The sequence below is a fragment of the Artibeus jamaicensis genome, unplaced genomic scaffold (genome assembly GCF_021234435.1).
Source record: "Artibeus jamaicensis isolate MK-2021 breed Jamaican fruit bat unplaced genomic scaffold, CSHL_Jam_final scaffold_612, whole genome shotgun sequence".
In the NCBI taxonomy this organism is placed as follows: Eukaryota; Metazoa; Chordata; class Mammalia; order Chiroptera; family Phyllostomidae; genus Artibeus; species Artibeus jamaicensis.
Genome location: NW_026522049.1, coordinates 10,404,469 through 10,428,332, shown reverse-complemented (window position 1 = coordinate 10,428,332; position 23,864 = coordinate 10,404,469). Strand labels below are relative to the sequence as shown.

The following is a 23,864-nucleotide window of genomic DNA, read 5'->3' as shown; positions in this document are numbered from 1 at the left end:
ATTCGTACATTATTTGGAGCTTTGCTGAGATTGACCTTTGGCATGTTGAAGTTGTAGAGGTTATTATTGTTTCTCATACCATAGAATCATACAAGAGGAAGATGCATACATGTAAAATTAATATATCTTGTACAGAAGATATGAGCAGGGGTGTGTTAAACATCAGTTTGCCCAACTTGGCCAAAATTGCTCTGTGAGTATTGGCAGAGCAATTCTTGTTTGTTTGTTTGTTTTAAGATTTTATTTATTTATTTTTAGAGAGCGGGGAGGGAGGGAGAAGGAGAGGGAGAGAAACATCAGTGCGTGGTTCCCCTCACCTGCCCCCTACTGAGGACCTGGCTCAAAACCCAGGCATGTGCCCTGACTGGGAATTGAATGGGTGACCCTTTGGTTTGCAGGCTGGCTCTCAATCTACTGAGCCACACCAGCCAGGGCCAATTCTCGTTGATGCAATGAAGACCCATGAATCCATTAAATAATAGTATTCCATTCTTACCTGTTTCTTTTGCCAGAATTCTCTGGTTTAGGAATTTTGAGTCAAATTGCTCAATGTTATCTCAATCTTATTTGTTTTACAGGTCTAATGTATTCCTTTTCTGTCTCTCTAGAATGTTTCAGACGTTTAAAGACTGGTTTTGGTTGGAAAGATTCTGGCTTCCAACAACAATAAAGTGGTCAGATCTCGAGGATCATGACGGGCTTGTCTTTGTAAAACCCTCTCATTTGTATATGACAATTCCATGTGCCTTTGGCTTGCTGATTATCAGACATTTCTTTGAAAAGTAAGTATTGTTTGTGTGTCTTTTGTTCCCTTTCCCCATCTTTGTCCCAACTCTAGAATAACAGAATTTTGGTAAGATTCTTAAAGAATCTGTTGCTCAGAAGTTGCAGCTAACAGGCTACCTAGATTCTTGGGAGAGTTCATGAAATCAGATGCACACCAAATTTTATCTAGAAGCTGAACAAATGAAAATTAGAAACAAGTGCTTGTTGGGAGGGGGAGAGAGATAACAGGGGAAAGAGGGGGAAGGGTCTAGTCAAAGAACATCTATAAAGGCTGATGGTAATGGGCAACAGGCTGGGGACTGACTGGGGGTGTGGCGGCTGGCAGGGCTGGGGAGAGCAATGGGGGAAAATTGGAACAGCTGTAATTGAACAACAATAAAATAAAGAAAATTGAGATTGAGAGGTTAAGTATCACAGAGCTTATTAGTATCACTGACAGTGTGGGGACCCAGTTTGTCTTCTACATGCCAAGGTGTCTGGCAAAGGACATGCATTTCCAGAAAGGCAGTGTTAGACGAAGCTATAGCTAGGGGATGCATTGTCATTTTAGAATGCCTATAAAATAGCAAAAATGGCTCATTAAAGACCAAATTTAATATTACTTTATCACATAGTTTACTTTAAAGGTTTATTTAAAATTTTAATAGCAGCCCTCCCTTCCAAAGTATAAAGAAATCAAAGAAAAAAAAATTAATTTGCTTTCTCAGAAAAAGTAAACTTCTTTTTCTTAATTTAATTTAAATAGATATTACTTTCAACCTTTTTATTAAAACTGTGCTAGTGTTATGATAATAGGAGATTAATGTTCATCTATAATCTCTGTAGTTGTCTCTGTTTCAAAAAACTGTTATTAGCACATAATTTTTCTGGAGCAGAAAGAATATTTGAATGTCAAGAGTTGGAAAAACTTAAGACAAAATCTGATAAAGATCATTTTGTCCAAGACTAACTGTAATGCAGATCATATGTTTATAACCATTTGCAGGGTCCTTATCTCGGGAGTTAGTTTGACCAGCTCTGTCTCACGGACTCTCCAAAAGGTTTCCGTACAAACAACTCCTTCCCTTGGGCCAAAAATGCGCTGTTGCTCTTGGGAGGAGGAAGAGAACGTCCCTGGATACTGCTAACCCTAGCTGAGAACATTTGAAAGTGTTCTTCCTTTTTTGACAGTTAATTCTACTCTTCACTCATATGTTTGGATTTGTCAAAGAATGCATAAATAAATAAAGTAGAATTCTGCCACTACACTATCAAATTAGCAAATTATTCTCTCTCATCCTAAAATGCTTGCTTTCCTTGCTGTGTGTCTGATGATCTTTGAATTTGGCATCTAGTTTCTCTACTTATTTGCATTGCAGATTTCCTACTCTTTTTGGTGGACAGCTCCATTTTCTCTGTTTTGATGAGGACAGTGAACTAGGACATGCTCTTGGTTGCCAAAGCAGCACAGCTGTTGAGGACCAACTTGTCTTGGTCTTGGCCTTGCCGACAACAATTAGGAAGGAATCCAATCTTCTTTTACTTCCTAGGACTGCTCTTGATGCTTCTCAAGTGACTAAGTGAAGTCTGTATTATCTTTCCTATGTCTTCCTAATTTCAACTCCCAATAATTCACCCTTCGCTTTTTCCATCCCGTGACTACAGGATGCTGCGTTGCTCCACTAGTCCCATCTCTATTTTAATGCACTAGAAGTAAGGAAAAGGTAGCACCGAAGAGAAATTATGCATTTTGAAATATAAGTTTATTTTTTCCAGGGCTTCCATATCACTCGTATTAGATTAAACCATTTATAAATGAAACACTACTGACACCTTACACTTAAATAAGAACTTACAGTTTAAGATATGTATACAATCACAAGTGATGTAATCTTAGTAGACAAAATGAGAGGTAAGTGACCCAGCCAAGGTCAGACAAGTACGTAAGTAGTAGCAAGCACCCTGGGACTTACGCCCACATGTTATGACACCAGATTCGGGGGGGTGGGTTTTTATTTTCCTCATACTGGTACTTGGACTTTCACAGTGAAATACTCCTGATGGCCAAAGAGAGTAAATTAATATCTCTTGTGAATACAGAAGACATAGCCTAAAGGGTTAATAGCAAAGTGAAATTTACTGAACTGTTTTTTAAAATATTTTATTTTAATTTTTTAGAGAGAGGGGGAGGGAGGGAGAAAGAGGAGGAGAAAAACATTGATGTGAGAGAGAAACATCGATCTGTTTCCTCTCCCACACCCCCAACCAGGGATCCCACCAGCAGCCCAGGCATATGCCCTGACCGGAATCAAACCACCAGTGCCCAGCCCACGAAGCCACACTGGTCAGGGCTGAACTATCTTAAAAATTCATGTAAATTTGGCACCACATTTTGGCATATCCTATCATATGTTTATCACGAGAAACCTTCCTTCATTTGTCCTAGGAACTGTGACCAGGACTTGTAATTTGGCTGCTCATTTTTATCCATTAGCACTAGTCAGGAGCCATTTAAGGTCAGGAAGTAATGTCCCTTTATCTAGGTGTAGAGAGCAAGAGTGGAGAGACAGAACTGGTAAAGGACGGACAAGTAGATCACCTGATAGTGACTGACATTTGCTTCATATTTTAGGATTTCCTTTCCTTACAAATTCTCCTTTGTGGCTTATTTGTTATTTTCTTTTTTGGTCTAGAATAACAGTTTCTAACTAGTGTGTCTAAACTCTTCTATGCATTCTTTTATGTGTCTGAAGTGTGATTTAAAGGGGATCTAAGCCACTCAACTTTAAACACTTGTGGAATAAACACATTCTCTCATAGTGAATTAGGTTCCCAGAAGAGCCCGAGGCAGGGGTGCAGTTGGTAAAATGAGAAGGTAATCTTTTTTCTTTGACTTAGTCTAGGAGGAATAGATTCCCCCACCTCTACTACTTTTGCTTGGCAACAGAGGGCAGGAGGGGATAGCCCACCCTTTGTTCTTTAAAGAAGAGTAGGTGTGGCATCCTTCAGGAGTTCAAGAAGGATTGTTCCGGGCCTTAGTTGAAATAGTCTGTCAATCCACACGTTATATATAAATGTTATTTGAGATTGTATTGCTCCAGGTATTTTGTTTTCTCACATAAAACCTCTGATTAAACTCTGGCCAAAGAGCCTTTGAATCCTTAGGAGCAAGGAAGCAATCTTATGCTAGTAGGGCTATTGTTTCTATTTAGGAGAATTACTTAAACTGCATATGTTTAATATCTGCCCAGGCCTGCCTTCCTTTCTTTCAATAAAATAATATTTAAAAGGGGAAGGGGAGCTTCTGGGATTGCGAGGCCTTTGCTTATAGGTAACTGATGTCATAGGTGCCAGATAAGGAGGGGGCTCCTAGGGTGTCTGAATGGGGCCACCGGAAGGCTCAGTTCCGCAGTGGGAGCAGACCTGAGAGACCCTTCCCTGGTGATTAACCTCACTCCGAACCACTTACGTGGGAGCAGAAGTCCACGTTCTTCTTTCTTTCTCTTGGACTTTTTTCTACTCCATATCAATAAAATGAAAGTTCATGTGACTTAGTCTCTAAGGTTCTTATAGAGCTTAGACCTGTCATTTCTCTTCTGTTTGCAGTTCAGTTTATCAGATATTTATTGTGCTGCTTTATTCTCTCCTTTTACAAGATAGATTTTAAATTACATACCTATTTGTATTTATTTACACCTTCATTAGGTGAAGTGATCGATTCTTTAGATTTATTTGGAAAGGAAGGATAATGCTGAAGTAGAAAACTGTATTTATATATTTCCTCTCTCCTATGGAAAATGCTATTTCTGTGCTCGAAGCCTGGACATGTAAAAAACAAGACCGTATTTCTCTTTCTTGTTGAAACTAATATAGATTTGTTCTTCATATCAGCAAGTGTGCTATGGATGTCTGTTTATCCACTGCGTATACTTGTCCACATGCATATTCTCACGTGACCCTTCAGAGGGGAATGTTATATACTTCATTTGGCTGTATTCCCTTACCGCGTAAGTCTTCTTGGCTCAATTCTGCTTTGCTTTTTCATTTTTCCTAACTTCTTCATTTCGAACATTTGAGGAGATAGCATTGAGTGATCATGATTGAGAACATGACCATATTGAACCATTTTGCATTTGTGTTATTCTACTAGTAAAAATAATAAGTGTGTTCTCCAATAAAAATTTTCAACTAGTAGTTTGGATAAATGAACCAATTCCATTATTTATCCAAAACCCTGTCAGATATGTTTTCTGAGACTTTGTTAGTTTTAAGAACATCTTAGTTTTTGTTTTATTTGGACCTTTTATGCAAAGAGGGAAATAATTAATCATATTCCTCAGATCATAGTATGCTGTCTTTGGTCTATGTAAGACCTCTTTTGATTGATTGATTTGAATGAACTTTTTCACTAATTACTTTTTATCCCCATTTCCTAGTCCCATTCCCCTCACTGCTGGATTCTAATGTTTTTGATGGCTTTTTGTTTGTATGACTCAGTAAAACATGTGCATAAATATAAGTTGTATGTATTGTTAGTTGACATGTGGTATGATGATAAGACCTTATTCTGTTTCTTCTGCTTTTTTTAAAGTATGGCACTGTGTTTTATGATCTATCCCCATGACTCTGTGTACATCTGGTGCATAATTAGTTTGTTTTTATATGTTTCTGAAATGTATGGGCCATTTCCAGGAGCACTTAGTCCATCTGGAAGTTGGATTGGTTTGTACATTTTATCAGATTATCTTAGGAAATTTTTATTCAACTCCTATGGTTATAAAAAATGAATTGAAGGGCTAAATGATCATTCATAACTAAAATTTCCAGCATTTAATCAAACACAGAAACTCCTAAGTCAGGATAAGAATAGACTGGCCTGGCAGGAGATAGAGCCTTTGTTAGAATTGAGGGAAGAATGGGGGCCTATTATTATCTTCAAAAATCAGTTTTATTAAGATATGATTTATACATAATAAAGTTCATCCAAAATTTGATGCCTTTTGACAAATATATATAGTCATGTAACCATTACCATAATCAGCTGAAAAACTCCCCAGTACCTCATTCAGTTAGTCTCCTCCCTAAATACTAACTCCTGCCAATCACTGACATGCTTCTGTTGGTGCAATTTTGCCTTTTTTGGATTTCTTATAACTGGAATCATATAGATTGCAATCTTTTGTGTCTGAGTTCATTTTGCTTAGTGTAATGCTTTGAGATATTTTCATATTGTTATGGGTATAGTGATTCTTTATCATTGCTGAGCAGTCTTTCATTGTGTTGTTATACCACAATTAATTTATCTTCTAATTAGTTGATGGAAATTTGGATTGTTTACAATTTTTGGCTGTTACAAATAGAGCTGCTATGAACATTCGAGCATAAGCATTTGTCGGGCATGTGCTTTTATTTCTTTTGGTAATAGCTAAAATGTTTGCTCTTTGAAAGACATTGTTAATGTTTGTATGTCCATACAATGGGTTATTAGTGAGCAAGAAAAAGGAATTAACTCTAAATATCATTACATCCAAATATATGGATGGATCTCAAAAACATTAGACCTAGTGAAGGAAGCCAGATCTAAGCAACCATATATTGTGTGAGTCCATTTAGTACCCAGAAAAGTCAAAGCTACAAAGACAGACATAGATCAGTGATTACATGGGGCCGTGGTGTGGGAAAACAGGGCTAACAGTAAACGTGCATGAGGGATCATACTAAGGTGATGAGGATATTCTACAGGTGATTCATGGTGATGATTGTACAGTTTGGTAAATTATCTTTAAAAAAATCACTGAGTAGTATACTTGAAAAGGGTAAATTATATACTATGCAAGGAGTGCCTTAATATTTATTTTAAAAAGATGGATACATAAAATGAAAAGACAAACCATGACTGGGAGAAAATATATGAAAAACATATGTTTGCTGAAGGACTAAATTGAGAATGTATAATGAACTCATGTAACTCACTAATAAACAAAGAAATAATGATTTTAAAAATGGGCAAAAGATTTGAGTGGATAGTTCACCAAAGAAGATATGTAAATGGCAAGGAATATATGAAAAATGTTTAACATAATAAGTAACTAGCAGAAATCAAATTAAAACCACTACACACTGGAGGTTAACAAAAATGCCAGAGTGAAGGACCTCTTAAAAATCTCTCCATAAAAGCAATCAGAAAACTAACAAATAGTGTCAAAATCGACTTTTCAGCATTCAGAATTAACCAAAGGCTTGCAATAACCCAGGGAGTGTTATTTAAGAAAAACAGCCGACTCTAAGAAAAACCCAAGCAAGCTTTTGTGGCATTCCCACTTGCCCTGTTCTCATCCTGCGCTTTGCACCTCTGTGAGAGCCTTGCAGCACCAGCAGCAGCTGTGGTTTCAGTGAAAAGCAGCAGCCTTGCAGCCATCGCAGGGAGTGGAACCAAGTTGGAACTCCTTCAAAGCATCATTGCCAGAGAACTGTCACTCTCTGCCTATCTAGCGGTTCCCTGGAAGACATGATTCACCTCTTCTCAGGCTGTCTTTATGGGACCTGACTCAGAACTGCCCACTGAGAAAAGCCTTTTCCTTGGGGGTGCTTGTCTAAAACAATTAGAGACAACTGGTTAACTTTGGGAAAGCTTAGCTGGGAAATAGGATGTCCGTAGGGAGCTTTGAAAAGCTCTGACATATTCTTGGAAATCGGAGGCTGTTTGAATTTGTAGAGCTTTGGGCATGCTGGGGCTATCCACATGTTCATGGAAAACCTGGGAACACCTTAATTTCTTACCTCTGGATGACCTCAAGGCTTTGTGCGCACTGGAAGTGAAGGCTAAGGCAGAGTTGTCAACTGCTTTCCATGCAGAAGATTAACAAGGAAATAGAAGACTCGATCCATACTATAAATCAAGTCAATATAATAGACATGTGTAGGACATACCACCTGTAACAGCAGAATATGCATTCTTCTCCAGAGCACAAGGAATATTCTCCAGACTAGACATAAAGCCATAAAACAAGCCTCCATATGTGAAAAAGGATTGAAATTATATGATATGGTTTCTGACTATAATGAAATGAAAAATAATAACAGGACATTGGGAAATTAGAAATATGTGGAAATTAAACAGCATACTTCTAAATAATTAATGGGTCAGAGGAGATATCACAAGGTAGATTAGAAGGTACAGAGATGAAGTAAAAAGAAAGCATTATGCCAAAATTGATGAGTTGCAACAAAAGCAGTGCTTAGAAGGAAATTTATAGCTGTAAATATTTGTAATTGAAAAAAAGATCTCAAATCAATAATTTGACCTATTTTAGGGGAACTGGGGGAAAAGAGGAGAGCAATCCAAACTTAAAACAAGTAGAAGTTAGGAAATAATAAAAATTACAGTAAAAAAGTCAATGAAAACCACTATACACCGAGTAGACCTGCTGAAATTAAAAAGTCTCAATGCCAAGTGTTGGCAGGGATATGAAGTAACTGGAACTCTGGCACATTATTGGTTGAAATGCCAAATGGCACAATTGCTTTGGAAAACAATGCACCAGTTACTCATAAAGTTAAATATACTTTCCATACTACCCGTCGAGTATGACGGGTGGTATGGATATTCCCCATTCCAAGAGTATGACATTTCTCATAAGTTAGAACTTCAGAAAGGAATGTGGTGATTTCCATAAGATAATATCACCAAATAAGACTTAATATCAAACCTTTAAAAAATTTTTAATCTCTAGGGATCGTAAAAATAAAACTCTTAAGTGGATCATCTTATCCCAATTCCTGGATCTTGTGTATAAATATATTTGGATTTACACAGAATGGGTTTTAAAGCTGTGCAAATATTTTACCAAGTTATCACTTATATAAAAGGTCTCAGAATTCGTTCACCTTGAGCTTCTCTGTAGGTAGTCCAATCACAGCATGAACCAGTGATGGAGCCTTCATTTGGAATCTGAAGTTACAACCTGGGTTTTCTGGTGTCATTGTGGATTCATTATCAGACTTTGAATTTACATTCTTTCATATTTTTCTAGGTTTATTGCCACACCTCTAGCAAAAGCATTTGGCATTAAAGAGGAAGTTCGAAAGATTATACTAAACCCTGTCTTAGAGAACTTTTTCAAACATTCCACAAGGCAACCATCTCAAGTAAGTATAAATCCTTTGCTTTTGGATTTAAAAATCTCCTTTTTTAGTGTTTCAGTCATCTGTGGCTTACCTCATCTGTGTAATAAATGTTCCAGTTAACTCGCAAATGATTCATTTGGATTTTTCTCTATTGATAGGTTTTATAGCATTCCAAGCATAATATAAAATGGCAAATGTTATAATATAAAATAACAAATGTTAATAGCTTAACTGTTGTATACAACTCTAGTGTACACAATAGTTTAGCACTAACAATTAATAGTTACGGCACTAACAATTAATGCTGTAAGTTGAGATGAAGGTCAAAATTTAGTTTTTAATGGCAGGATATGCTCGTATGCACTGTGCTGATTAAAAAAAAGATTACTATTAAGGCAGAATAGCCCATAGCTAACACTTAAGATGATGGTGGCACCACCCATATACATCACACACACTAGGAAAGTGACTGTTGTGGCAACTTTCATGCAATGGACACTTCATTTTATCCAAGGCTGCAATACACTCAGAAATATGCTCTGCCCCTGCCTGCTCCCTGGAGACAGAACTTTGAGAAGTCATAACTCTCCTCACAATGCAGGACGTCCTTCGTGAAATGTTGCAGTGTCCTGCATGTCTACGTACCATAGAGCAAGCTTTTGACCTAACAGTTTAAAAAGATAGTGTCCAGGCAGGGCTAGTTTCTTTATCTTATACCTCCACAATTAAAGGACAGATGAGATAAAAACCTTCCCCAAAAGTGGCAGGCCCTCTATGATGAATGTAGACAGTTATCACTAATAATTTTAAAAGTCAAAAGTGTACCTTAACATAGTTTTAGGATTGTTGGAATTTTAAGGGGCTGAATTCCGTTGCTTCTATGACATTGCCTATTGTTGGGCAGGTGGGCTTCTTGCCAAAAGAAGGCCCACTGAGGCCACACCATAGAGCATGAGGCAGAGTGTCCAGAATTGCTTGTGGCCAACCAGAATCTTGAACTTGTTCTACCTTCAGCATCGGTATCTGACTTCCTCCTTTTTCTAAAATGAGGACAGTCTGACACGCTATCTCCACATGTTCTTCTTTATTTCCATGTGCTCTAAAAGAGTGCAGTTGTTCATCTAAATATTGCTGTTTCCACTAGAAAAAGTAATGCCTGAGCGTCATTGTTAGCATCTTTCAAAAGGGAAATGACTGAGCTATGTTTATGAAAAATTAGGACTCTTTCAGGAGGTCCTTATTCTTCTCAGTTTCTATTGGAGAGTAACTAACTTTGGTAATAGCTTGTATAAAATGTGAAAGCCAGACTTTGGCCAAGATGGAGGCATAGGTGGATGAGCCGTGCCTTCTCACACAACCAAGTTCAGAGACAACTAAATATTAGCAACAGAAAACATAGTCAGAACACAGAAAATTGAACTTTTCGGAAGTCTGTTAACAACAAATTCTTCAGCCTGACCGGTAAGGGGCGAAACCAGCAGCTGATGGAGCGGGGTTGCACAGGAAAACTCGGTCAGACTAACTCAGGCACGCGGAATCCAGGCGCAGGGTTGGACCTAGCGAGCGATGGAGCAAGCGACCAAGTGAGCGACCGCGGGGGAAACAGCAAGGGAGCAGGGCTGCGGGTTGACTGGGGTCGCACATTTGTGCTCGGATAGACAAGCAAGGGAGTGGGCCATTGGACCGCGACCCGGCGGGTCCCCGCAGTAAGCGGCACGGAGGGCGCCGCCATTTCCCTGCTCTGACCCCACCTCCACATACAGCGTCATAACCCAGCGACTCTGAGTGGCCAGGCCCTGGTGAACCACCTAAGGCTCTGCTCCTCACCCAGTGGCACGAAACAGCAGAGGGCACCGCCATTTCCCCGCTGACCACGCCCCCACATATAGCATCACAACCCAGCGACCTGGGAGTCCAAGGCGCCACTCCTCACACTTAAAGGGTGTGAACAGACCAAAAATGGCTCAAGAAGATCTCAAAGCCCCAGAGCCTACAAATCTAAGCGATGAAGAAATAGCAAAACTCTCAGACGCACAGTTTAAAACACTGGTGATCAGGATCCTCACAGAACTGGTTGATTATAGCCACAAATTAGACAAATATATGAAGGCAAAACTAATTGAAATGAATGGAATTGCACAGGACACCAATAGCAATGAAAAGGAAACTGGGACTCAAATCAATAGAGTGGACCAGAAGAAAGCAAATAATGGCCAAACAGAAAAGAGTCAAGAAGCAAGAATACAAAGAAATGAGGAGAGTCTTAGGAACCTCCAGGACATCTTTAAACGCTCCAACATCCAAATTATAGGGGTACCAGAAGGGGGAAAGGCACAGCCACCAGTGGAAAACTTATTTGAACAAATAATAAAGGAGAACTTCCCCACTCTGGCAAAGAAAATAGACTTCCAGGAAATCCAGGAAGCTCAGAGAGTCCCAAAGAAGTTGGACCCAAGAAGGAACACACCAAGGCACAGCATAATTACATAAGCCAAAATTAAAATGGAGAGAATCCTAGAAGCAGCAAGAGCTAAGGGGACAGTCACCTACAAAGGAGTCCCCATCAGACTGTCAGCAGATTTCTCAAAAGAGACCTTACAGGCAAGAAGGGGCTGGAAAGAGGTATTCCAAGTCATGAAATCCAAAGACCTACAACCAAGATTGCTCTATCCAGCAAAAGTTTCATTTAGAATGGAAGAACAGATAAAGTGCTTCTCAGATAAGATCAAATTCAAGGAGTTCATCATCACCAAGCCCTTATTATATGAAATGTTAAAGGGGCTTATCGAAGAAAAAGAAGTTAAAGAAACATGAACAGTGAAAGGACAACAAACTCACAGTTATTAACAACCACACCTAAAACAAAAGCAAACTAAAAGGACAGCTAGATCAGGAGTGGAAACATAGAAATGAAGATCTCAAGGAGGGTTAGCAACAGGGGAGTGGGAGGAGTAGAAGGGGGGGAGAAGGTACAGAAAATAAGTAGCATAGACAGTAGATAGAAAATAGATGGGGGGCAAGAATAGCATGGGAAATATAGAATCTAAAGGACTTGAGACACATGGTCATAAACTAAAGGGGGGGTAATGGTGGGGATGGGGGGGGTAGGGTGGAGGGGAATGAAGGGGGGAATAGAACAACTGTAACAGCATAATCAATAAAAAAATTTTTAAAAAATGTGAAAGCCAGTGCTGTGCTACCAGTTACCTGCTGGGCTTGCTACAGCAAGAGCTTCAAGTCGACTTTCTAGGACATTTAAAATTATGCAGAAAATTTGGTCTTCGTCAAGTTTCCTTGCTATGGAGAGATAGTAGCCATGTGCCAGTTAAAAAAATAAAAAACTAAGAAAAGCTGAAAGAGATTTAGGGATTAGGTAATCTTTTTCCTTCATAACTGAGGTGGGGAAACTAAGCCCTTATAAGAGGAAATGAGCTGTCTGAGGAACATGATTAGCAGCTGAATTATAATGGGAACCTGGCCCCTCCGGCCCCCTGACCAGCACCGTTCCTGTAGTGACCAAGTGACTGCTTCACCTGTTCGTAGAATATTAGAAGCGTGTTTCAAAGGCTAGAACAACTGTAGTAATTGGTCTAACTCAATATGTATGGTGTGCACATTTGCATCAGGTCAAAGCAGAAATGGTATACGCCAACCCCAAACCAAGAAGATAAAGGAAAATAATTAAGATTTCTAAGTTATGTTGCTTGCAGATTGTAAAATTGAAGCAGTATTTGCATAACAGATCAAGATAACAAGTTGTCCAAAAAATGCCCATAGATTACAAGCACTGGAATTTGGGAAGACAGACTATAATAGAGGAAGGCAAAGGACATGACTTAATAGTAATTTCAGATGTGGAAACAAAATAATCTCATAATACCTCCCGCATTAACTTGGCCAATGTCATACAAATAGCATTTTGTCTGTATTTTGTCATACAGACAGCCATAAATTTGGCAGAGGGAAAACAAGTTGTCCGGGGAACTGAAAAAAATTTTGCACTGTTTCAAGGTATGGGTATGACCTCAAAGTATCTCGAAGCTATCATGGCAGAATGCTGCAGTGGTAATACATGTGGGTAACACATGCCCTTACTAAAACAATGGTGTACGCAGACCAGAGGACGCTTCTTCAGCTGTGATGGGCTGCACCAGTAGAAACAAAGCTATTTCAGTATATACAGTATCAATTCTGGGCTGGTTAGCACAGAAGGGTATAACATGGTATTACCGAGGCCCCAAAATGCTATGCACGTCATCTTCCCATGAGAGTTGTGAGCCATGATTTTGCACAATTCTTTTGTGCCTGTGTATGTGCAGATGTGTGTCCATTATTTATATATGTGTTTATGTCTCTCTTTATATATATTTCAATAACAACTTCAAGATGTATTGGGAGAGAGCCATGATAACAGACCAACAGCTCTGGCCAACAGATCAATGACTCTGCTATTGATAAAATGGAGTAATGGCAGAACTGATGATCTAGCCCTCCCCCTCAGCAAAACTGCAATGAGAACTGATGCAGAAAAATAAGTCTGTAGCTCTGGGAGAGATTTCAAGAAAACGTGATGCTGTGAGACTGACAGAAAACCCAGTATTACGGTTCATGAGGGCATTCTACTTTGCTAGCTTGTCTCATTCACTGGTCCAAACTTTTTAGAGCAAAAAGCTCTTTAGTTCAGTTTAATTTATAGGTGAGACATGTGAGAGCCAAAGAGGTCGGGTCGTCCCTCTGCACTCCCGGAGGGTTTCTGTCAAGCAGACGAAGTGCCTGCGGAGGTGCCTCTTCTCCCCAACTCAGGGCTCTTCCGCCAGGCCATACCAGAGGCCCTCTGCAGTGCTGAAGCTAAAAATATGGATCGTGAGGCCAGACGTTGCAGTCCAGAGTCTGGCTATGCTGCAGAATGTGTGTGGAGGTGGGCAGATTAACCTCTCTGTGCCTCAGTTGCCCCCGCTGTGAATTGAGCATGATACTAATGCTTATCTCACAGGACTGTCGTGAGGATTGAGTTGAGTACTTAGAACAGTGCCTGACATACAGTGGATACTCAGTTTGTATCTCTCATACTGACTTCTACAGGAGTGTTTTTAAACATGTCTTCACAACTCAAATTGTCCTAAGGGAACATCATTTGTCTCTTAATTATGCTTGTTTCCATAACAGCTACACAATTTTCTGTTCATTGTAGGCCTTGAATAAATGCTCATTTCATGTGTCAGTGAAAGAAAACACTTCTAGAGACTTGTTTACAAGAGGAGCTCTATCCTGCTCAATACCATTGTAGTGGATGAGCCAGTATTGCCAAGACTGACTTTCAACCAGATTAATCTGTGCTGCAAAACAGAAAAAAATGCTTCAAGTCCTGTTCTATTCCTGTCTTCTAGATGCATTTGCTAAGCAGCCCTCTGTAGACATGATGGGATAATAACATTGTTCTCAGACCTGGGAAGACTCCATTTGGAGGGCAGGGACATTGCTTTGCTCCCTGCTAAATCTCCAGTGCCTAGCATGGTGCCTGCCACTAGTGAGTAGAGCTCTGCCCACCACATCTTTCTGGATGACTGAGTGAGGAAAGCATTTAAACCAGTCAGGCTAGACCCTTGGCCACTTCTGCCTAAGAATGTATAGAGTATAGTACAGCAGCATTTCAGAATACATCCTGCTATGGACCAAGCAACAGAGTTTGAATTATGCCCTCTGTTTGGGGGATTTGTTCACGTTTGCGATTAATTTAGAAGCAGAAGAGCACATCTTCTCAAATGGTTTTGCCCATGGTCTCCCTTCTGCCTTCAGCCATCATCAACAGGACTAGCACAGCAGGTGACAATTCACATAACACGTTCACATCCAGGAGGCCCCAGTCCCCTAACTACTCCTGGGAGGCAGCAAGCGAGCATACTCTTTGTTACTACCCCTCTTGCACGGGGGGCTCAGAGGGTGGCACTCAGGGCTGCACGGCTGGGAAGTGGCAGAAGTGCACCTGCTGCTTCTGGTTGCCAGGTTGCCAGCTGTGTTCTCCTGCCCCTCTACTCGCTGTGCTCTTCTCTCTGGGAGGGAGTGTGATGAGCGTGGTGCACTCTCCAAACTCGTCCAGCCTGGTGCGCCAGGCCCTCTTTGCCGGTACGGAGGAGCAGAGGCCTAGAGCCAAAGGGCAGTTGGGACACGGCCCCCGCCTTATCTCATCCAGCTCCTGCCTTCTTTGCAGGCTGCAACAGGAGACTGTAAAAACACAAGCAGCCTATAACCCACAAGATCAATTCCAGACAAGGCCACCTTTGATGTGACTCTGGCCACATCTTTCTTTCTCTCCTCTTTGTAGAATTGTGCACTGTAAGGCCTCTTTCTGTTTTCCAAGTGTTTCCGCTCACCCTCACATGCTAGCCCCCCTGCCAAAATACTCTTCTTCCTCATCCTCTCTTTCTTGGGGCATTTCCAGGGTTCAGCTTAAGTGTAACTTCTGGGAACTGCTGACATAAGGCTAGGTCATGTGGTGCCCTAATCTTCCCCACTCGTGGCACTTGGCCTATCTTATTAGACTTCTTTGTTTTAGTTTTGACTTCCTCCCCAGACAGACTTTACCCTGAGAAGTAAAGTCTTGCTTATTTAGATCTCCAAAGCCTGGCAAAATGCCTGCAAGAAGTAGGCACCAATGAGTAGTTGCCAACTCAGTTTCCTCTAAAACACAAAAACAAAACAAAACAACAACCAGTGAACTGCCGGCCTATCAGTAACAAGGTACTGGGGAGGGTGATGTGCAGGGAAACAGTGTAAGACAGGCTGCATCCTGTTTGCTTTGTTTTTGCCTTTCTTCTCTGCAGGTTAAGGAATAGGCCCACATTTTAGCAGGCATGTGGAAGCTGCTGTTAGTCCTTTGCCAGTCTCAGCCTGAGAGCTTCCTTATGAATTTTACCTACTGTTGCACTGAGTACCTGAGCCATTATACAAACAACACACAATAATAACACAGCACAAGCTTGGTTACTGGTCACACACTCTCAGGTCTCCAGCCATCAGGCCAGGGGCAGGCTTTGTTTGGCCCTCACAATGCTGGTGCACAATTGGTTTAAATTTACTTTGAGGTATTGATCAACATTAAGAAAACCTTGTGATGTCACACTGGAGTTCTGGGCCTACACCTCCACTCTGGGACTTACCAGCCAGAGTGCGGTCCCAGCTACACCTTGGGGACAAAGCAGGGGTATTTCTGTTTGCTGTGTCCAGGTGGCTTCTGTTTATTTCCTCAACATTGAAGCTGAGGGTCCGTTTTATAGAATTTTATTTTTCTCATGGTAAAGTTAAGAGGAAAATATTTCTTCTATTTATATTAGAAAATGAAAGGTCAAGAAAGCTGGTGCTTAAAAAAAATTACAGAGCTTATTTTTCATTGTTGAAGTGGAAAGTATTGTAGGTTTAACATTCAAAAAATGCCTGTGTTGAAAGGCTACAACTTAAAACACCACTCTGGCCCTGGCTGGTGTGGCTCAGTGGATTGAGTGCCGGCCTACAAACCAAAGGGTCACTGGTTTGATTCCCAGTCAGGGCACATGCCTGGGTTGTGGGCCAGGTTCCCAGTGGGGGGCCGTAAGAGGCAACTACACATGGATGTTTCTCTCCCTCTCTCCTTCCCTTCTCCTCTCTAAAAAAGTAAAGTAAATAAAATCATAATATATAATTGCTTCCCAGAAGAGAAGCAACCACCATTTTTATATTCTGCAATCATTTTTTATGATCTGAACTATTTCAGATCAGGTTGAAATAGGCACTACATATGATTAAATGTGAAAGTGATGACCAGCACCTGTGTGAGTTTTTCCTGCAATATGTTTTGGAGCTATTAGAAAGATCATATAAAATAACAGAATGTGTACTAGCCTAAGTTCTAGTCCTCAGTTTGCTACTAACTTCAGGTCTTATGCAATTACTGTAACTCTGTTTGCTCATAGGAAAAAATGAAGAGAGTGGGTTTGACTGGCATCTTAGACTCTACCTGGTACCTAAGAGGCTCTGAATGAAAATTGAGCTGATGAATGAGCTCATGTATGCAACCTGAACGTGTGGGTTGCTACCAACTTATAAAGACTTGATCTTTCTTAGTAACTCAGAGTTCTGGGATACTAACATTTCCTCTATTTAGAGATTATGTGTGTGCGTGTGAGGGAGAGAGAGAGAGAGAGAGAGAGAGAGAGAGAGTTTTCACGCGCAAATGGGGTGAACTCTCTGGCCCAAGTTGGAGGAGGAATTTTTCTCCTTTCCAGTACACGAGCTCTCGTAATCCAATCTCACTGTCTCTTGACTGCCTGCCAGTCTGACTCTGCTCTTTATCACTCATTCATTTGTTTCATCCCTTTTCAGACTGATATTTATGGACTGGCAAAGAAGTGTAACTTGACAGAGCGCCAGGTTGAAAGATGGTTTCGGGGTCGGCGGAACCTAGAGAGGCCTTGCAGGATGAAGAAATTCCAGGAAGCTTGGTAAGGACAGTCAGACCTCTGAAGTGCTGCAGTTTTATGTGGAGCTGGATGGTTGTCTCTTTCTGAGACGGGTTGGCACCCAGCTCTGTCCCTTACCAGGCGGGTGTTTTAGACTAGTCTCCAGTTTACAGTGGTGCTTGAGCTTTCTTCTCTGTGAAACGGGGAAAACTATAATCTCTCTAGGATGAGCAGGAGATATTATGTTCTTATCTTGAAGTCCAGAAAAATCATAAAAATGTCTTAACTGGTGTTTATTTTTTCTAGAGCAGGGATTGGCCCCAGTTCACTAGACTTTATCACTTGTTTCCAATCACATTGTAATTGTTATAGCACATTATAATAGCAGAGAATGTCTGTTCTCTGCCCATAACACGGAGAGGACTTCCTTCTGTCTCAGTGGGCTCATTGCTCCCCAACCCTGCCTATGGACTGGGAAGCCAGGTCCTGTGGGTGCACCAAGTGGCTCAGCGGGGGTGCAGGTGGGCTGGGACACGGAGGGGGAATTTTGCCAGAGCTCACTACTTTGAATATGCTCTGAGAACAGTGAACTGCCCTGTACTTCTTTTGGTTTTACTTGAGATCTTTCTTTTGTTTGTTTGTTTGTTTTTCTCTCTTGAAGAATACTGTAGTAGTATATAGGCCACCCACTTTTGGTGGCCAAAATGGACATCTTGGTTCCTCTTCCTTACAGTCAGACCAATGCATGTGAGTTGGGTTGTGTCTGATGTTGCATTCTACATGCCGATAGCATTCCTTCTTTCCACCTGTTTGTTGAGGTCCTCACATTGCCTAGGGACTTTCAGGAGGCCATTTTGTTTTCATGGTGAAATAGATAGGAAGCTGACAGAAGACTCTCAGGTAAATAAGCAGAGCCTTCAATGGCCTCCTGAGTGCTGTCATCTAGCTGGGAAACGGTCATGTTAAGAGGCACAGACACTTCAGGTTGACACTCCTCATCACACACTTCTGCTGCCTTTCCCATCGTGGCTGGAGGTATGTGGCCTGGTTTCTTTCTAACTGCCTCTCTCTGATTTTAGCTCTTGAGAGATTGGTTCATGTTCATGCTGATGTGAACCTGGATGAGGGCATCTCTCTGCATCGTCACCACAAAGCACTCCAGAGTGGAGCTAGTCTCCTTGTACATCTTCCTGTTTTCCCCTGTCCTTCATTCCTTCTTTCTGGCATGTGAGTCTTATCTTCAAGTCCCCAGGCAGGGGCTGATTATCTGCTGAATCGTACGCCAGTGAAATTCTCTGCTAATTTCCTGTATGTCATAGGGCTTTGCAGTTTATAAATAATCACTGATCCCCCCAGCAGTGGTGGGAGGCAGTCAAGGAAGGTTTAAGAAATGGGAAACTGCATGTCCATCTAGTTTCAGGCACTTGCTCAGGGCTACCTGGCTATTGGCAGGGCTGTGGTATTTGGGTCTTCTGACTCCTTTTCTGATGCTCTTCTCCACCACTCTACCCTCCTCCCTGCCCCACCATCTAATGCTCTTCTTAGCAAGCAAAGCAGAGAACCTGCTGTGTCAGGTAACTGAGTCCCAGGGCTCAGCATTTGGGAATCTGGCCGTCAGTAAGCTCACCGAAAGTTGGCTGCAGAGCTCAGGTTACACAAGGGAATTTTGAGTTGCCATAATTGGTCTGGCAATGCAGAGGGTTACATTGACTATCTTCTCTGTACACAGCGCTGTCCTACATTGTGGGGAGGGATTTTTATAGGGAATAAAAAGTGGAAGGCATGGTCACGGGCCTGGAGAGCTCATCAGGAAGATGAGACTATCATTTATGAAACCACAGCATCTATTGTGACTCCACCCCAGTGGCACACGGGCCTCTACACCTGCAGTCCACGGTCAAGTGTAGATGTGCTGTGAGCTTTCAGAGGATCTGGCCTCCATAGGGCCAAACCATTAGGGAAGGGCTTCTTAGAGGACATCAGACATAAGCTGGGCCTTGAAGAATGCATCAGATTTACATAAGAAGAGAAAGTATGATTTGAAGGCAGCCTGTTTCAAGTAAGGCAGAAGCACAAAGCAGGAAATTATTCAAGTATTTAGGAAACAGGAGTGGACCACCACATCGGATTTAAGGTTTATCTTATTCTTTAGCAATGTCCCAAAGTTTCTCTAATTCAGATAACTGTTAAAAGTTGTCATGGACTAAATTAGTAGACCAAAGCAAAATGCCAACCTGCCAACCTTAATTGTATAGGAACGGCACTTTGTTCCATCAGCTCTGGGATGTGCTTTTTGATCTTAGCAAGAGGTACCCAGTGCTGTGGAAATCTCAGGAGCTTCTAAACACCGAGTCCTTACAAATCATGCTCCCGGAGGCAGGCACTCCTCTGTGATATCAAGGTGGATTAGCCACAAACACCTTAAGTACAGGATAGATTAGCTCCAGGCACCTTCACTTCCGGGTGTTATTTACTTAGTTTCTTTAATTATGATTCCTAAATCCTGTTCCACATCATTTAAGGGTTTTAATCCACAGTGGATCCTTTATTTTTAGGTCAAATTCCATATTAGCTGATCACTTTTCTTTTTAAAATATGATTTTCATTTAGCAATGTGCAGTAAAAATACGTGGTAATGGCTCATATGTATCTAGGCAGGGATCTCCCCCAGTGCTGGAGTGAGGGCTGGCCCAGGCAGGCCCACTGCCCTCTCCGTCTGCCTCTCCCACTGCAGCCCCGCACCTGCAGCTCCTCTCACTGCTGGTCTGAGTTCAGTCTGTCCAGTTCTGCCCAGATTCCACCCTGCGGTCTCATCTTTCACCATCTAAGCCCAAGTTGTCCTTTCCTGGATTATTTTTCCAAGAGTTCCCCCACCACACATACACACACAATTATTTTTATCTGAGCCTTGCCTGGGGTGGGGGCGACTTTTACTACTTTACATTCTTTGGAATTAAGTAAGATGGCATCGACAGGACGCCATCATTCATCTTGTTATTAGGGAGGTGTATCCATTCTCATCCACTTTGGTTTCAGGGCCCCTTTGTTGTCTTAACAACTATTAAAGACCCCAAAGAGCATTTGCTCATGCGTGTCTTACCTACCGATAGTTACACTATTAGAAATGAAAACAGATGTTTATAAAACATATGAATGACACAATTCATCAGCTCTTTGAGCAACGATACGATCACACCCCATGGGCCCTCTAGAAGTGTCCACTAGACACCTGTGAGGGAGTGAGAGCAAAGGGTGAACACTATTTCAGTGTTATTGTGACAACATTTTGATGTCAGGGGTCCTGGGTGCACACTTTGAGAAGCCCTAGTATAGTGTGGTGAAACCTGCTAGGACTGGTCCAGAAAGATGGAAAATGGGGTTTTACTCTTGGATCTGGTTGTTTCTGTATAACCTGGATAAGTTAGGTGACGTCTCTCGGCCTCAGTGTCCTTCAGCACTCATTTTATCTACCTGTGAGAACCAGCCACCTCCTTCATGAGCTTGTGCTGAAGAAAAACATGCAATGAGGCACATACATGTGTGCTTAGCACAGCGCCTGGCACTAGGTCAAGAGGTCAGTGCATGCTTCAGAAACACAGGCTAGGAGATGTGCCACCGACTTAAGGCTGCCTTTGGGGCTGCAGGTCTTACCGGCTCCTTGTTTCTGTGCTTCTTGCTTGGCTGCAATTGTCAGGAAGCCCAGGAAAAGCCCTGTGCAGCTAAGCATGGGCCTAAGCTGGGCCAGCACTAAACAAGTCTTGTGAGAACAGGTCTCAACCAGCTCACTATATAAAATGCCCTTTGGGTGTTTTCACGGTTCAACTTTCTGAGCAATTGAACCCTACTTCTTTTTTAATCTCTGGAAACAAGCCATGAAGAAAAGCTGTCATTGAGCTTATATGATAATGTTCGGGACACGTTATGCTAGATGCAGGGTCCAAAGACCTGTGCTGTCTCAGTTGTTACTGTGCAGCCGTGGGAGCTGGGGAAATGGCCCGGCCTCTGTGAGCCTGGTGTCCCTCCCATCACCCGGTGGGAGTGAGCCCACACTCCTCTCTCTCATAGCTTATAGGCATGGCACCAGACAAATGTGAGGAAGAAATATTATTTTTAATGTTGTTGTCATTATTTCAACAATCGTTAGATAGAATAGCAGTACTTGTTAAAAATGTCACTGTAAAGCTGTGACCACATTCTGAAGGAGAAACACTAGTGGAATGAACTGTGCATGCTCTGCGTCTGTCACTGACTTTAGTCAATGTCAACTTAGGCAGTGCTCTGTCATCTGTGCCCTGCCTGCTTTTCTTCCCCACCACAGCTATTCTTTGTTCGGTTTAATTGAGTGTGGTTGACATACAGCACTGTGTGCATTTAAGTATGTGGTATAATGACTTGACTTACATATGTTGTGAAATGATTACCATAGGTTTAGTTAATATCTATCATGTTATACAGATTCAAAAAGAAAAAAGAAAGGTTTGTTTCCTTGTGATGAGAACTTTCAGGATCTACTCGTAGAAACTTTCAAATATACCACATAGCAATGTATGGGATATAATGTATGATATGGTGCCTATCTTGTAACTAGAAGTTGGTACCTTTTAACTGCCTTTGTCCAATTATTATTGAAGATCATTTTTGAAGCAGGTATCAGACATTATATGATTTTATCTGTTAATACTTTAATATATACATATCTCTAAAAGATACATACCATAGTAATTTTAAACATAATTGTAATACCAATATCATACCTTTAAAATTTTGTTTTATAACAGCAAGTAATCAATATTCATATTTCCTTAACTATCTCAAATCTCCTTTATAGTTTGTTTATTTGAATTAGGATCTAAATGGGACCCATGCATTACAATTGGGTGAAATGTCTTCAAAGTCTCTTAATTTATAGTCTTCCTCCAGACATAAGAAAAAGATAACCTTTCAAAATATGCTTTTCAGAGGCCAGATAGTCTGGCCCACATAGAAACCTTTCCACTGGGAAATAAATGGGGATGAAATAAATGATTTGTCGATAATACTGACATCAAACCATCACTTACTGTGTGTCAGGAACTGGGCTAAGCATAATAATAATGAATAAAGATAATGATAAGTCCCACTTATTGTTGCTAACTTCACACTAGACACCATGACCAGTATTTTTCATAAGTTATTTTAAATTTTTTTACATTTTGACCAGTTTCATTGTTTCCATTTTACAGATGAAGAGACTGAGGCTCCCGGAGGCTAAGTGACCTCCATAAAGCCATAGCCATTTAGTAAGTGGCAGAGTTAAGACCTCAACTTAGATTTGTTTGGCTCCAGAGTGTGTTTTTTTGTGCCGCCAAGAATTTTTCTCCTCAAATGTCCATCACCTTTACAAGACTTTTCTTTCTTTTGGCAGCTGGCGATTTGCATTTTACTTAGTGATTACTGTTGCTGGAGTCGCATTTCTCTATGATGTAAGTTGTGTTTTTGATATCTTCGATTGGGACTTGTCATTCATTTAAAAAAATTCCTGCCCTTGGTTTTCTTAGGATATAATACGTTCAAGAAGATGATCAGGTCTTAAACCCCTATCCCCTCTAATGCCTAGAGAAGTAGCAACATCTCAGTCTGTCCTTCGAAGCTGTCACTAAGCTTTGCACTTGCAAAGTTAACTTTTAAACCTAATCTCTCCCTATTTCCACACCTTGTGCAACTCAAGCACCAACTAAACCAGCTTACTGATGAACCACTGACCATACCTGGTACACCCCTACTTGGGGGTTTTAGCACCCTTTACCCCCTCCGCCCAGGAGTGTCTCGCTGCTCCCATCTTTCTCTACCTGTCAAATTCCAGCTAGGCTCATACCAAATGCCGCTTGTGCTGTGAAGGCTTTCATTACTTGCCCATCAAAAACTACATTTCTCCTTACCCTTTGCATTGTCTGTTTAAATAATTATTAAATGATTACCTCATCAAGTGATTATAAACTTAATAGTAAATTGTTTGTAGAAAAATAAAAGGTAGCCAGGTTTTAGAGACTTCTCTCAAGACTGTTCATTTCTCTGAAGGTGTTTTATTGCTACAGGAGCAGAAATTGGCTCAGAAATTATTTTGGTAGAAGAGGCATTTGTCTGAGATAATTTGCACTGTAAGATGGGCCTGGTTTTGGTCCCAGACCCACTGGAAGTCTCAACTGTCCCGGGTGTGTCAACTGTTTGGGAATGTGTGTGAATACCTACAGAGGGAGAGTTGTGCAGCGGGAGCTCCCGAAGGTGACACAGATGCAGCCAGCTGTGCCTGTTTGCTCCCCATCAGTGACATCAGGAACAGCTTACGTTTTCTGCTGAAGACAGCCTTTGATTCTGACACACTAATTTTTTTCTCTCGGTTCCTTGTTTTTTACAGAAACCTTGGGTGTATGACCTCTGGGAGGTGTGGAATGGCTACCCCAGACAGGTAAGGACCTCCGACGCTGTCCCTCACTACTTTGTCCAGCAGGCCCTTTGCGTCATCCTGAGTCAGGTCTGAGTCCTGTTCCTACTTTCTGTCAG

General features: G+C 41.3%; 1 protein-coding gene across 1 annotated transcript in view; it reads left to right on the top strand.

Annotated features, from left to right (window-relative positions):
- Window positions 1-23,864, top strand: part of CERS3 (ceramide synthase 3) — an 85,939-nt gene that overhangs the window by 21,970 nt on the left and 40,105 nt on the right. Inside the window, exons 3-7 of the mRNA XM_037145884.2 lie at window positions 609-782; window positions 8,799-8,913; window positions 17,248-17,366; window positions 22,729-22,786; window positions 23,719-23,769. Coding sequence (XP_037001779.1) covers window positions 610-782; window positions 8,799-8,913; window positions 17,248-17,366; window positions 22,729-22,786; window positions 23,719-23,769 — 516 coding nt within the window. The 5' untranslated portion in view covers window position 609. The remainder of the gene's footprint in view (window positions 1-608; window positions 783-8,798; window positions 8,914-17,247; window positions 17,367-22,728; window positions 22,787-23,718; window positions 23,770-23,864) is intronic.